At 51.7% G+C, this 13,730-nt stretch overlaps 1 protein-coding gene across 2 annotated transcripts; it reads left to right on the plus strand.

Moving 5' to 3' along the window:
- The first annotated feature begins 983 nt into the window (after positions 1-983).
- On the plus strand, positions 984-10,961 carry HAUS5 (HAUS augmin like complex subunit 5). Of its 2 annotated transcripts, XM_052655944.1 has the most exons (20): positions 984-1,096; positions 1,872-1,934; positions 2,026-2,058; positions 2,193-2,217; positions 2,773-2,878; positions 2,958-3,117; positions 4,478-4,547; positions 4,640-4,722; positions 5,210-5,267; positions 5,422-5,546; positions 5,732-5,795; positions 5,903-6,033; positions 6,260-6,422; positions 6,641-6,721; positions 6,823-6,968; positions 7,153-7,264; positions 7,342-7,474; positions 9,449-9,581; positions 9,745-9,866; positions 10,114-10,961. In XM_052655944.1, exons 1-19 carry the CDS (start codon positions 999-1,001, stop codon positions 9,860-9,862), a joined length of 1,902 nt encoding a protein of 633 aa, XP_052511904.1. In that variant the 5' UTR covers positions 984-998; the 3' UTR covers positions 9,863-9,866; positions 10,114-10,961. The 2 variants fall into 2 exon arrangements, with proteins under 2 accessions (XP_052511904.1, XP_052511903.1); XM_052655943.1 differs by having other exon boundaries at positions 9,745-10,961.
- Positions 10,962-13,730: the final 2,769 nt, after the last annotated feature.

Raw genomic sequence — 13,730 nt, forward strand, 5'->3', positions numbered from 1 at the left:
CCTAGAATGCTGTATTTCACCCCTCTGCAGCCAGTCAGCTTCACATGAGATCCACTCAGTTACCTCTCTACTCAACATCCCTACAGTTGTCCAGCACTGTCCTCAACACCCTCCTCTCCCTCACCCTGCTCCATCCTCTTCCCTGGGTTCCCAGCTTTTAGTCTCACCCCGCCATCTTTCTCCCCCATTTGTTTATTCAACAACTATTTAGAGATTCAGGCTCTGTATTGGACACTGAAGACAATGATTAATAACACAATCACATTGAATGAGAGGTATCATTTCTCAGGACCATGTCTGAGGCTGAGTGGGCTCTCCAGGACTCCAGCCCTAGTATTACCGCTTTCTGGGGGCACTCCACAGACTTCTCACGTTCCTTGACCCCAAAGTGACCCGCCCCTGCTGCTTATGTCCTATCCATCCCTACCTGGTGATGAGTGTACGTCCCTCACTGAACTGTGAGCTCCGTAGCATGGAGACTGGGGCTGTCTCAGCCACCAGGGTGTCCCCAGCACAAGGTCAGCTCACGAATGTTACAGATTGGTAAGGACGAACGAATACCTAGAAGAAAGCATGCCAGGGAAATATTAGGCTCATGCCAACTGCCCCCCTCCCTCACTCAGACCTGACACCCTGTTTCTGAAATCAAAGGGCAGTAATTTTGGCATCCCCTCGCCTGACTGTCATCCTCCTAGGATGAAAGTCCCGTTTTGTCGAGAAAATGAAGGGAGGCATTAGGGACCTTTAGCCTCTTAGGGAACAGCTGGTAGTAGGAAGGAAGACGCAGAAGGCAAGCGGATCCCACCATTTCTTCAAGTTCTTTCATCTTCGTTCACAGGAACCCCGAGGTAAGAGAGCTGCGGGTCGGCTCTGAGACCCCGCAGAGCAAGAAAGCCCCCATCTTCCTGGAGACCGTGGCGTCACTTCCGGCGCGTACGTGACGTCAGAGAAGGAGCCACAGTTGAAGAAGGGGCGGGAGCAGCGGCCTGGTCACTGTCATGGAGTTAGCGCAGCAAGCGCGGGAACTGGGTTGCTGGGCGGCGGAAGAGATGGAGGTGCCCGTGGCGGCCCGGGTCCCGGAGTCCACGCTGCGCAGGTGAGAGCCACTCTGGGAGTGAGGACTCCCCACCCTGGAGATGGAGTCTACCGGGATGAGACCCACATCTTCATCCAAAACGCGCCATCCTCCCCTTACCCCTCTACCGCAGTGAAAATAACCTTTGAGGGCGCTCCTGCCGCAGTGCAATTAACCCTCGAGGGCGCTCCTGCCCTGCAGGTAGTAAATCCAGGCACAGGATCCTGAATTGAGTGAGGGCGTCCTGGTGGTGACTCCCACACTCCCACCCCCATCCTCTGAGGCCACCCAGAGTGGGGTCCCTTGCACTAGTGGGGATCCTCCATGAGTTAGTAATAAAGCTCTCTTTTATCAATGTGAAAATTGGATCTCCAGGGGAAAGCTGTCCCTCAGTACCTCACCACCCACCCCAGCTAGTGAGGACACTCGAGTTTGCAAAGACCACCCCATTCGAGACTGAATGTATAGGAGTAATGACCCACAACTGATCATGAGAGGGCCCTCTCTGGCATTGTAGCCCTCACCCCACCTCTGGAAGTAACTGGAGATAACCTTTGCCAGGAGAAAGGGAGCACTCCACCGGGGAATGAGAATACCCCTACCCCCAGTGAGACGCCCACCCTCTCAGTGGCTGAGAACTCCCCAGGAGAGAATACTTTACCCCCAAAGTATGGACCCTCCCTCCCGTACACATGAGAATTCCCTAGTAAAGGTCTTACCTCCTCACCACTCTGCTAGTGAGGCTCCTCCATCCTGTGTGATGTCCCAGGCATACCTTTTCATGCTGTTCCCACAGGCTGTGCCTGGGCCAGGGGACCGACATCTGGGCCTACGTTTTGCGGCACGTGCACAGCCAGAGGTGAGCCTGGCCACAGAAGGGAAGCTTTGGCAGAGGAGAGGACCCAGGAGAGCCCCACTCTAACTCCCCTTCCTCCTACCTCTCCATTTAGGAACGTCAGGAAGATCCGGGGAAACCTGCTCTGGTAACTGGTCTTCAAAGCTGTCCCTTCCTGTCTTCCCCAGCCCCATCCAGCCACGTCCCTGCCCCCAGCCTCACACCTCCCATCTCTCCCCTGGAAGTCCCCATCATCCTCTCACTCTGGTCTCATTTCCTCAGGTATGGCCACCAGGACAGTCCAGAGGTGAGAAGCATGTGCTGCCAGGTTTTATTTCATCCAAAAAAAGGACTTATAGATTTTCTGCTCTGGGCCCAGGCTTGTGCTGGGTGATGCCAAGGGTCACTGTGTCACAAGACAGCCCGATCCCTGCACTCACTTGCAATCTAGGGGAAGGAGACATGAGCTGTGAGTGGGGGGACATGGATATGAGGCATCAAAGCCGGTGAGGTTAATGGGAGAAGAGATGGGCTTGGGAGAAATGCTGAGGCCAGTATGGGACCCAGCATGTGCATGGTGCCCAGGTGACGCCTCGGGGGAGGCTTCCAGGAGACCTCAGGACTCCAGGTTTGGGACTCAATGGGAAGATGAGGACTGGGACAGAGACAGTAAACAGGTTGGGGGGACAGATGAGACAATCCCAGAAGGAAGGAGGGGGACAGGATAGTACCCTGGTGCTCCTCTTCAGACACTGAAACTGCCTGGGGAGAACCCTGTACCACGTAACTGGGCAGGTAAGAGACTACTGCCCCACAGAGAGCAGTCAGGCCATTCATCTGACCCTGTACCTGATTCCACCAGGCCCGCCGGAAGTTGGAGTTGGAAGCCGCTGTTGCCCGCCTGCGGGCAGAGATCCTGGAGTTAGACCAGAGCCTGGAGCTGATGGAGCAAGAGACTGAGGCTCAGGGTGACCCATGGGGCTGGAGAGATGGGCAGCAGGATGGGGTGAGGGAAAGCGCTGATGGCCACCCCTGTTCCTCTCACAGACATGGCCATGGAACGGAACCTACAGAGCATGCAAGATACCCAGCGCCGTGCTCTCCTCCTCCGGGCTCAAGCTGGGGCCATGCGAAGACAGCAGCGTGGGCTCCAGGATCCCATGCAGCGACTGCAGAATCAGCTCAAGCGCTTGCAGGACATAGAGAGGTGGGCTTCAGGTGTCCGGGGAGCATCCCTCACCAGGCTGGGCGTATGCCCTTTCTTAGAGACCCAGTGCTCTGCCCAGACCCCTTCTGGGTTCTAGAATTCTGAGCTTCACTCCATGGAGCCAGAAAGTTTTGCCATCTCAGCCACCTATCTTTTCAGTGCTTAGCATGGTGCCAGCTGTATATCTAGAACAGTGCTGGGGGAGGGGGGGGGATAGTAAACAGGGGACAGTCCTGCCCTCATGGAGCTCACAGTCTGATGCAGAGGAGACAAGTGGTAAACTAGGACACAGACAAACTATAATCATAGGTGGAGATGAGCGCTATGAAGAAAAGGTGATGTAGAAAGGGAGAAGATGCTACTCTAGGTACAATGGTCAGAGAAAACCTCTCTGAGGATGTCAACATTTGAGCTAGGGGAGGAATTTCCATGGAGAGGAACAGCAAGAGCAGAGTCCCCTGAGCCTGGCATGTGGGAAGAACAGCCAAGAAGCCGATTCAGCTCAAATTTTGAAGGCAAGAGGCAGAGTAGTAAGGGGGTAGGTTGGAGAGGTGGACAGAGCACTGTGGAGGCACTGGAGTTTTATTCGGAGGCTGGGTTCATGCCCTGACTCAGCCACTTACAGTAACGTTGGGCAAAGTATTTAACTGCTTTGTGCCTCAGCTTCTAAGTTCTGTAGAAAGGGGATAATATTAATATCTACTCTAAAGGGTAGGTAGAAGGAGGCAGTGGCAACCCACTCCAGTACTCTTGCCTGGAAAATCCCATGGACGGAGGAGCCTGGTAGGCTGCAGTCCATGGGGTCAGTAAGAGTCGGGCATGACTGAGCGACTTCACTTTCACTTTTCACTTTCATGCATTGGAGAAGGAAATGGCAACCCACTTCAGTGTTCTTGCCTGGAGAATCCCAGGGATCGTGGAGCCTGGTGGGCTGCCATCTATGGAGTCGCACAGAGTCGGACACGACTGAAGCAACTTAGCAGTAGCAGCAAAGAGTAGGTATGATAATTGAGTTAAATCATGCAGAGTACTTAGAAGCGTTCTAATTGTTATTCTCTGTGTGTTGGAAACCCATCACGTTTTCAAAGGTTTTGAGCAAAACAGGGACATGATCTGTCTGAGGTTTTAACAGGATCGTTGGCTTACTGCTGGGTGGAGAACAGACTGCAGAGGGTAAGAGCAGGGAGACGGATGAGGAGATTAATGCAGCTGAGGGATGATCTCATTTGGGGGTTGGCCTCTGAGATCCAGGCTCAGTGATCCCTGTGACTAGCTTTGCTGGCAGCAGGAGGGAACACCAACCTCTGTGCTGCCAGCTGCCTCCTCCCAAGAACCCCAGCCCCAACTGAACTCCCTCCAGGAAAGCTAAAGTGGATATAAACTTTGGACCCTTGATATCAGCAGCCCTGGGCCTGGAACCTGCAGTCCTGGTAAGAGTCCTGGGCCAGAGGGAAGAAAGGTGGGGTGTCCGGGGTTAGATGGACCTCTTGGCCCCCCTCATACTACACCCTCTTCTTCACAGCATGATGTCCGAACAGCCTGCAGCCTCCGAACCCAGTTCCTGCAGAGCCTCCTGAGTCCTCAGGCCCAGCGAGGCGGCGTTCCGTGAGTAGCCCTCGGCTAGCAGAGACCCTGTAAAGAACCTTGTTACAGACACTGTACTTCTGGGCTCTATCAGCCCCAGGCCCTGCCCTGACAGGGCTCCCAGGCTGGGAAGAGAGGAAGCAGACCTTTAGAGATAGTGACGACCCAGGTAGTTAGGATTCTCAGAGGGTGGGCAAGCCTGGGAGGCTTTTGGTACCCAAAGGAGACACCTTACCCAGCTAAGGAGGCAGAGAGGAGGGGTGCTTTGGTGAGGAGGGATAAAAGGTTGAGAAGATGTTCCAGGTAAACAGCACACATGAAAGGTCCAAGGCCAAGTGTTGATATGCTGTTAAGTGGGACACTCAAGTCTAGCTGGTATAGAGGAACCTGGTTTCTAATCTTTCACATGGGGACAGTGACAGCCCCTACCTTACAGAGTGGCAGTGATCATTAAAGGATGAATTAATGGTGCCTGTAACATTCTCTGCCCTCTTCCCCAACTCCACAGAACCCTGCAAGACGACCACTTTGGAACTTCCTACCAGCAGTGGCTTAGCTCAGTGGAGGTGAGGGGCACTCTCAAGAAAGGCTGCACCCCCTGCCCCATGATTAAACCTCAGGGTGCCAGGACCTCACTCATGATCCCTACCCCTTCTCCATGGAGTCCCAGCTCGGAGCCCTGCCCCCATCCTGGCCTGACTTCACCCCTCTCCCCACCAGAGCCTACTGACAAACCACCCACCGGGCCACGTCCTGGCTGCCTTGCAGCATCTGGCTGCAGAGCGGGAGGCAGAGATCCAGTGCCTGTGCAGTGTGGATGGGCTCCAGGATGCGGAGAGAACCAGGTGAGGCGCTGGTGCTCCCAGTCAGCGCAGGGCGGGTGGCTGGGTGAACTGGGACAGGTCAGGACCAGGCAGGGTGACCTGCCGATGGGAACTGAGGCCCAGGAACCAGTCTGGCAGGTAGGCTGACACTGGTGACCTACCAAGGGACAAGGCTTCTCCCACTACAGCTCAGCCCTTATTCTCAGGTCCCAGGCATCAGACCAGTCAGACTCCAGCCAGACCCTGCCATCCATGGTGCATCTCATCCAGGTGACCCCCCAGGACCCTCCCCAGGACTCCGTCCCGTTCCCAACCCAAAACACCTCGGTCTCCTCCCTGCCAGGGACCATGTCACCCTGACTTTGTGCTCGCTCCAGGAGGGCTGGCGGTCTGTGGGTGAGCTGGTCACCCAGCGGGGCCCCCTCCTGAAGGAGCATCAAGTCCTGACCCTGCGCCTCCAGGGCCTGATGGAGAAGGCGGATAGATGTATCCTGGGATCCAGCGAGAGGTGAGGAGTCTCCAAGGGCCATGGTCTCTAGGCCATGTCTCTCCCAAGGGTCTCAGAATATGGACTTGTGCACCCTGGCTCCTGTTTCAGCCTCCCTGCTTGCTCTGCTGGGTCGTCTCCCTATGCTTAACGGCTCCTTGTACGTCCTTGCACCTCTGATCTCCCTCCTCCGCCGAGAGTCTTAGTCACCTTCCTTCTCCTTTGCTCTTTTCTACTTGGGCCGCAGGCAGACTTTGGTGCTGGGGCTCCGGGTCTGTGCCCTGAGGGCCGAACTCAAGGCCCTGTGCGCCCTGAGCCAGGAGCTGGAGGAGGCCACTGGGCGCCGGCAGATTCTGCTCCAGGAGCTACAGGCCAAACAGCAACGGATCCTACGCTGGCGCCAACTAGTGGTGAGATGTGGGACTGCAGGAGAAGTGGCCAGGCCTGATGGAGGGCCTGAGTCAGGCTGGGAGCCCTAAGGAGCCAGATCTGGGCCTCCTGGTTAGGGGAGGGGGCCTCAGTGAGACTCCCAAGAGGGGTCAGGGCCTGTGCAAAGGGGTGAGCAGGGGCAGAGGCTGGGAGATAAAACAGAAAATCGGCCCATCTCCGTGGCCTCTTGGTTGCCTAGGAGGAGACACAGGAGCAGATCCGCCTGCTCATCAAGGGCAACTCAGCCAGCAAGACACGCCTGTGCCGGAGCCCCGAGGAGGTGAGATGGGAGTCGGGGCCAATTCTGGGGAGGGCTGGGCCTCCTCAGGAGGGGACTAAGCAGCCTCACGCTGTCCTTCCCATCCCTTTCCTTCCCCACAGGTGTTAGCTTTGGTTCAGCGAAAAGTGGTCCCCACGTCTGAGGCGGTGGCTCCACAGAGCCAGGAACTGGTGCGGTGTCTGGAGCAGGAAGCCCAGCACCTGCCCCGTCTTCCTCTGGGCCCCTTGCTGCAGCACGGCCCTGGAGGGTGAGATAGGGGTTGCCACATACCCTGTCGTGGGTGACTGATACTCCCTGGGCCCACTCCTAAAACACAATCCTAGGGTTCCCAGGCTGCCAGACCTCACCCTCAGCCCTACCTCTAAGTTCCTGGGCCTCTGGAACCCAGCCTCCCTCTCTGTGCCCCTCCCAACCTGGACGTCACTCTGCAGATTGCAGCCCCTCCCCACGGTCCTGCCGTCCATCCAGCTGCTGCATCCTGCATCCCCAAGGGGCTCCAGCTTCATAGCACTGAGCCACACACTGGGGCTGCCCGCAGGGAAGGTGAGTGCCTGTCCCCTTGGCCCTGTCTTCCAACCCCAACCTCCGCTCCAGGTGACTATCCGTCCTCCTCCCTCCAGGCTCCGGAGCTGCTCCTCCCGAAGGCTGCCTCTCTTCGCCAGGACCTTCTGTTCCTCCAGGACCAACAACGTCTCCGACGCTGGTATCTGCTCCACATGAAGACCAGCATGCCACCAGGACCATCCACCCAGGGTAGGCCTGCCCTACTTCCTTATCTAGCATCCCAGCCCCTTCCCAGCACCTTTAACCTCCAGAAGAAATCACAAATACCCACTGCTTACACAGTGCCCACTGTGCATTGAGGTCTTTGTATGCTTACTAGTGTCCTCTGCGCAGCATTCCCGGGGGTTCTCTCCATGTTACAGGGGCTTGCAGGCTGCCCAGATGGCCGAGCTAGATTTGAACCCCGGCCATCTAACATGGGTCTGTGCTCCTAAACACTAGGTGACGCTGCTCATCAAACTGCCGAATATTCATCCATCATCAAACAGCAGTATACTTGAGTAGTTACAAAGCAGGCTGTATAGTTAAACTACTGGATTATTTTCTCAGCAGTCCCTCTTCCTTGCTGCATGGTCTCCCTCTGCCTTAGTTTCCCCTGCAGTGGACTAAGCATAATCATATTAATAACACCTTACAGAACAGCTGGGAAGACTCAGTCAGGTGGCCTGCTGAGTGTTGAGGGTGTTGAGCTGTGGCTGGCTGCAGTTAAGCGATTCCAGTCTCTGCTCTCTGCACATGCACAGCCTCTTCTAGTCCTTACCATGAGGGAAAGGAGTATAGGACTACAGTTTACAGAAAGGAAGGTAAAACTCAGAAGTCCTTTATTCCTGGGCTCACTAAGCAAGTACTCACTGCATATATGCCATGTGCTAGCCCCCGAGAATTCAAAGGGGAGAGAGGTGAGAGCTGTCCAGCCCCAGAGTGTCCCAGTTGTAGAAGCAAAGAATTCAAAAGAGAAATAGATGGAAGAGGTGGCTTGAAGAGAAGTGAATCAGTGTACTATCAGCAAAGCAGGAAGAGACCATTTTCAGGCCTTTGAGTTTTGAGCTCCTTACCACCCCTACTCTTCAGTGGGCAAGGAGCAGTGTGAAGGAACAGCAGAAACAGCCCAAGACGTGGCACAGCATTGTCTTACATCGTGGGCATCAGGGACTTTTAACACATCTGTAACTGGACCTCAGTTCCCTTTAGTCCAGAAGGCAGTTCTGTTTTTTTTCCCTCCTGGTTTCCTTCCCTCAATAAATGAGCCCACTGCCCTCATGCAGGTGCTAAAGCCAGAAACCCAGGAGTCATCTGTAATTTTTCCTAGTTCTCTGAACCCCTGCCTTCAACCTGTCAGTAAGCCCTGTGGGTCCCCTCTCCAGAGTGCTCCCATCTGCCCCCTGCCTCACTAGCCTGTGGCTCAAATAATTCCATCTGTGCCTAAGAGTGCCCAAAGAAAGGGCAAATGTCATGCCTGAGGTTACAAGGCCAGGAAGGGGTTTAGGCCCGAAGGGTCTGACCACACTGCTGATCTGCATTTACTCTGAGCTGGGCTTATTCTGAGTCTGTGGAGAGAGACTAGATGAGTCACAGTCCCCAGGGAAGACACCAGTGGAAGGAAGGACTGCAGCAGTCTAAGGAAGCAGCTGGGGTGAGGAATGCTGGGAAGGGCTGCCAGGAGGAAAGATGGTGTCTCCAGTGGGCCTGGTGGACAGGTGAGGCTTTTGCTCTGGAGTAGTGAGCAGAGGCCACATGGTGCCTTCCTCAAGTACTAGGCTGAGAGCTTGGGCTTGGTCTTGAGGTGCTGAGGAGCCTTGGAGGGTTCCAGGCAGGAGAGGGAAAGGATCAGGTTTAGGCCGTGAGATCACTCTGGCCGCCACGTGAAGGATGGACCAGTAAGAGGCCGAGGCTTGGAGCCTAGGAGGGAGGCTGGGGGGCAAGCAGGGGAGCAGGTAGGACACTGAGGGATGGACCATGGAGACTGAGGGGGAGGGAGGAAGGTGTTCAGAAGGCTGCCTAGGGCATGGTGGGCTTGCAGCTGGTAAGAGGACCTGGGAGGAGAGAGAGGCTTAGGAGGGATGCTGAGGTGAAGACTAGATGACTGGAGACAGTGACTTATTAGCTGCAAGGCACGTGGGAGCCCGAGGAGTCAGTGCTGCCCCCTGGGTTTCTAACCTACAGAGCTGCTGCAGATCCAGGAATCCCAGGAAAAGGAGCAGAAGGAGAGCCTGGGACAGGCTCTGAAGCAGCTGGAGAACCTGCTGAAACGAGCACTGAAGCGAGTCCCCGAGCTTCAGGGAGTTGTGGGGGACTGGTGAGAGGGGTCATGACGAGGCGGGGGCTGAACTAGGCGCAACAGGCAGAACTTAGGCCAGGGGAGGGGGTGGGAGGCTGATGACAAGCCATAGTGTTGAGGGTTGGCTAGTGAAGGTCTGGAGGTCCTAGACCTTCCCTTTTAACCCCATCCCCTTCTCCAGGTGGGAGCAGCCAGGACAAGCCGCCCTTTCCAGGGAGCTCTGCCAAGGCCTTTCTCTGTCCCAGTGGCAGCTGCGCTGGGTCCAGGCCCAAGGTGCCCTGCAGCAGTTGGGCAGTTGAAGAGGTAGCTCAAAAAGAAGTCAAGAGCTTCACACTTGTTTATCCCAACACATCACTTCCCTTAAGACCTCCGGAAGAAAGCATTGCCTGCACACATCAGCCCATGGTCTCTACCACACCTGCCGCCCGCATCCCCGTTCTCAGTTCTCTCAGTTGCCTTGCCCCGTCCTGTCATTGCACTAAAGCCAAGATGGACGAGATACTATGGGCCCCACCCTAGCTGAAACTCACCTTATCGCTTTTACCCTCAGTAAGAAGTAATCAAGTTCCTGCTGTAAACACTGAGAATCCAGCACTGAAAAAATGAACAGAAGTCCCAGCCTTCAGGGAGTTGTCATTCTAGGAGAGAACAAACCACTGACAAAATAAGCAAGCAAAATATCTAGTACATGGAAGAACTGCTATGAGAAAAAGCGACTGCAGAGGTGCAATGTTAAATCGAGGGCAACACAGCAAGGTGACACCCTGTAAAGGCCATGAGAAGGAAGCCCCGGCTATGTGAGGAGGGCCTGCAGAGACTGCAGCGCACGCAGAGGCCCCAGTTCACAGGTGTTGCTGTGAGGGCTGAGGAGGCAGTGTGGCTGTTGGAAGAAGGGAAGCTTTAAGAGATGGGATTGGTTTTGCGTTTTTATACAGTTTTTTTGTTTGTTTTTTTTACATTTAAATCTTTGAGCCATTTGGAATTTATCCAAATGGATTCCATTTTGTCTTATTTTAAGCACTTAACTAAAATTCTCATTCAGAGCAGTGGTCACTTCTAAGGGAGGGGTGGGTGGCAAGGAGGAGACAAACTTTCTAGAGTTAAAAGTATATTGTGTGTTGAAGGTGTGAGGGTTACACAGGTGTATGGATTTGTCAGAACTAATCTGGCTGTACTCGTGAGGTCTGTGTATTTCACTGTGAACTATCTTCAATTTGTAAAGTAAAATTTTACCCACCTAAACTTTATAAAGTAGATTTAGATATTTTTCATACACTAAACTTCCATGGCTAATTGGGTTGTATCTGGATTGTATCTGTTTTATCTGGCTGTATCCAAGACTGCTATCTGTCTGACTTGTGTGCCATCCCCACAGTGTTTTAATTTTAAAGGCTGTGTAATATGTCGTAACTGCAATGACTGGTTGCCATCTTGCTCTTGTCAGTGTTTCCCTGTCTCTACTTGCTGTCTTTTTCTCTTAAATGAAGTTAACTTTATACCAAATTTGGCTGGTTCCAGAAGAAATACATAGATAGGAGTTTTACTGGGGTTGCAGTTAGTCTACCAATTAGGGATATTTGACATCTTTGAGATTTTAAACCTGATTTTCCACCTCCCTTCCCGTAGCTCCTCTCTTGACCTCCAGAGCACCCTCACTCCCAATGCCCGTCCTGTCCCTTGCTGCTCTTTCTGTCTTCACACATTTGCTCTCCCACGTGCCACCTTAGTGTCCCCCCCCTCCTTTTTCTTCTCTTTGTCTCACTTCCCAGCCACCTCCCTACTGAACAAGGTGATCCTTACCCTGTCCTTGCTTAATTTTTTTCTGTAACATAGCTTCTAACATATACTATTTTATCTCTTATTGTCCTCAAAATGTGACCTCCACAAAGGCAAATTCCCCTGTAAACTAGAAGCTGAACAAACTTTCTTCAATATGATTTGAAATCCACATGCAATAAGGGGAAATAATACTGACAAAAACATAAAACAAACTTTTACATGATTGAAAAAAAAAGGCAAAATTAACAAGAAGACTAATTAGGGGGAAATGTTTGCAGTTTATACCATAAAAGGATACGTGTGTGTATGTGTGTGTAGTGTCAAAATGGAAAAGTTCCAAGTCCATAGAAAAATGGACCAAATATATGAATGAATAGTTCCCAGAAAATATGCTCAAACTCAATAAGAGAAAAGTTAATGAAGACCCCACTTTGATACATTTCCTACCTATCAGACAGGGAAAAGGAAACCTGGGATTTTGGCAGCTCCCTCTCTCGACAAAGCAGAGGGAAACAGCACTCTGATGTATCAGTGGGTGTGCCATATGGAGCACCTGTGAGATAATCTCCAGCAAAACTGTACAAGGACATACTCTTTGCCAAAACAATGCTACCTATAGGAACCTATCCCGAAGACATACTGGGCAAAACATAAGATGTGGGACTCTCTACAAAACTACTAGATCACATCTTTAGAAAGTCAGGGGGTACAGAGGGGACTGTTCTAGATTAATAGAGACATGACAGCCAAATGTAATGCAAGATATTGATCGAGTCACAGGCTGTTGTGATTTTTAAGTGTTTGGGTTTGAAAGTACATTTTTAAATCAGTGGGGGAAATTTTCACAAGAAATGGAAAATTGGTATATTGGAAAATGTATCTTTAGTACATTTCTTAGGTGTGATAATGGTATTGTGGTTAGGTGAGAATGTGTACAAAGTATTAAGGATGATGTCTGCAACTTACTTTCAAGTAGTCTTATTGTTCATAATACTGATTTTATTTTGATAAAAGTTTAAAATTTTGAGAGCCAACATCATGTATTTTGAAATTATATATATTAGACTAAAGCAAATAAGTATGGTAACATTACTGGGGACCAAGTTTTTAATGCAAGTGAAGTCGCTCAGTCGTGTCCAACTCTTTGTGACCCCGTGGACTGCAGCCCACTGGCTCCTCTGTCCATGGGATTTTCCAGGCAAGAATACTGGAGTGGGTTGCCATTTCCTTCTCCAAGGGATCTTCCTGACCCGGGAATCGAACCCAGGTCTCCCGCATCGCGGGCCCGCACAGGCAGATGCTTTAACCTCTGAGCCACCAGGAAGCCCCAATGCAAGTGAAAAGAAATACAAATATAAGTAATACCCTGTGATCTTTCACTTGAATTGGAAATACCAGAATGAATTCATGGGTTTTCCTCTTTCTTAAACAAACAAAATATATATAGTTCCCTAGCTAAGTCCACAGAAAAACTCTAGATATAACAACCCAGTAACCCTCATGCCCAGGTTGTGGTCTCTAAGTACCGCTTCTGACTCAAAGGAACAAAGGATCCTTGGGGAAATAACTGATTCTAGTCTGAGGAAAGAAATGTGCAAAATGAGTGTGAAGCATTTTGTGCCAGCAGCAAGGAAGTACTCTAAAACTACTGGGATTGAGTCAAAGGACTCAGCAGTCAGTATGAAGAGGTTCTTGATGCTTAGTCACTAAGTCATGTCCGACTCTTTGCAACCCCATGGACTGTAGCCCACCAGGCTTCTCTTGTTCATGGGATTTCCCAGGCAAGAATAACTCAAGTGGGTTCCAGACCCAGGGATGAACGCAAGTCTCCTGCATTGCAGGTGGATTCTTTACCTCCAAACCATCAGGCAAGCCCATTAAGTTTAATACTCTATCTTAATAGAAACTTCACTTACCTTGAATCTAAAATTTGTAGTTGGGCTCACATACTCACGCTGTGCTTTTACAGTACCCGGAAGGATGATAAATTTTGAAGCATTCCTTGCAGTAGTTTGCACTACAGTCCATGCAACTTTGTGTGGATTCTTGAGGCGATGGTTTACAAAGGTCACACATACTGGCCGTGGCTGCCCTGGCTGCCTGCCGTTATCTTTCAACAATAGTTTCCCAAGTGAAATTTCAAAATAGACCACTGATTCCCCATTTTCCAAGATCCACGTCATGCTCACAGCCAGGACAAGGAAAAGTAGTTGTCCTAGGGGTCAATGAATTGCACTTCCAGCCTGTGTATTTAATAAATCTTTGTTACATCAGTAGGAAAATGAATAGAATGAAAGAAAAGGAGGGGTCATATTTTGGAAAGATATGTATCTAAATATATGTATTCCGAAACAATACTCAACATGGTTCCATATTAATCAATTTGTG

Source organism: Budorcas taxicolor, chromosome 18, assembly GCF_023091745.1.
Source record: "Budorcas taxicolor isolate Tak-1 chromosome 18, Takin1.1, whole genome shotgun sequence".
NCBI lineage: Eukaryota > Metazoa > Chordata > Mammalia > Artiodactyla > Bovidae > Budorcas > Budorcas taxicolor.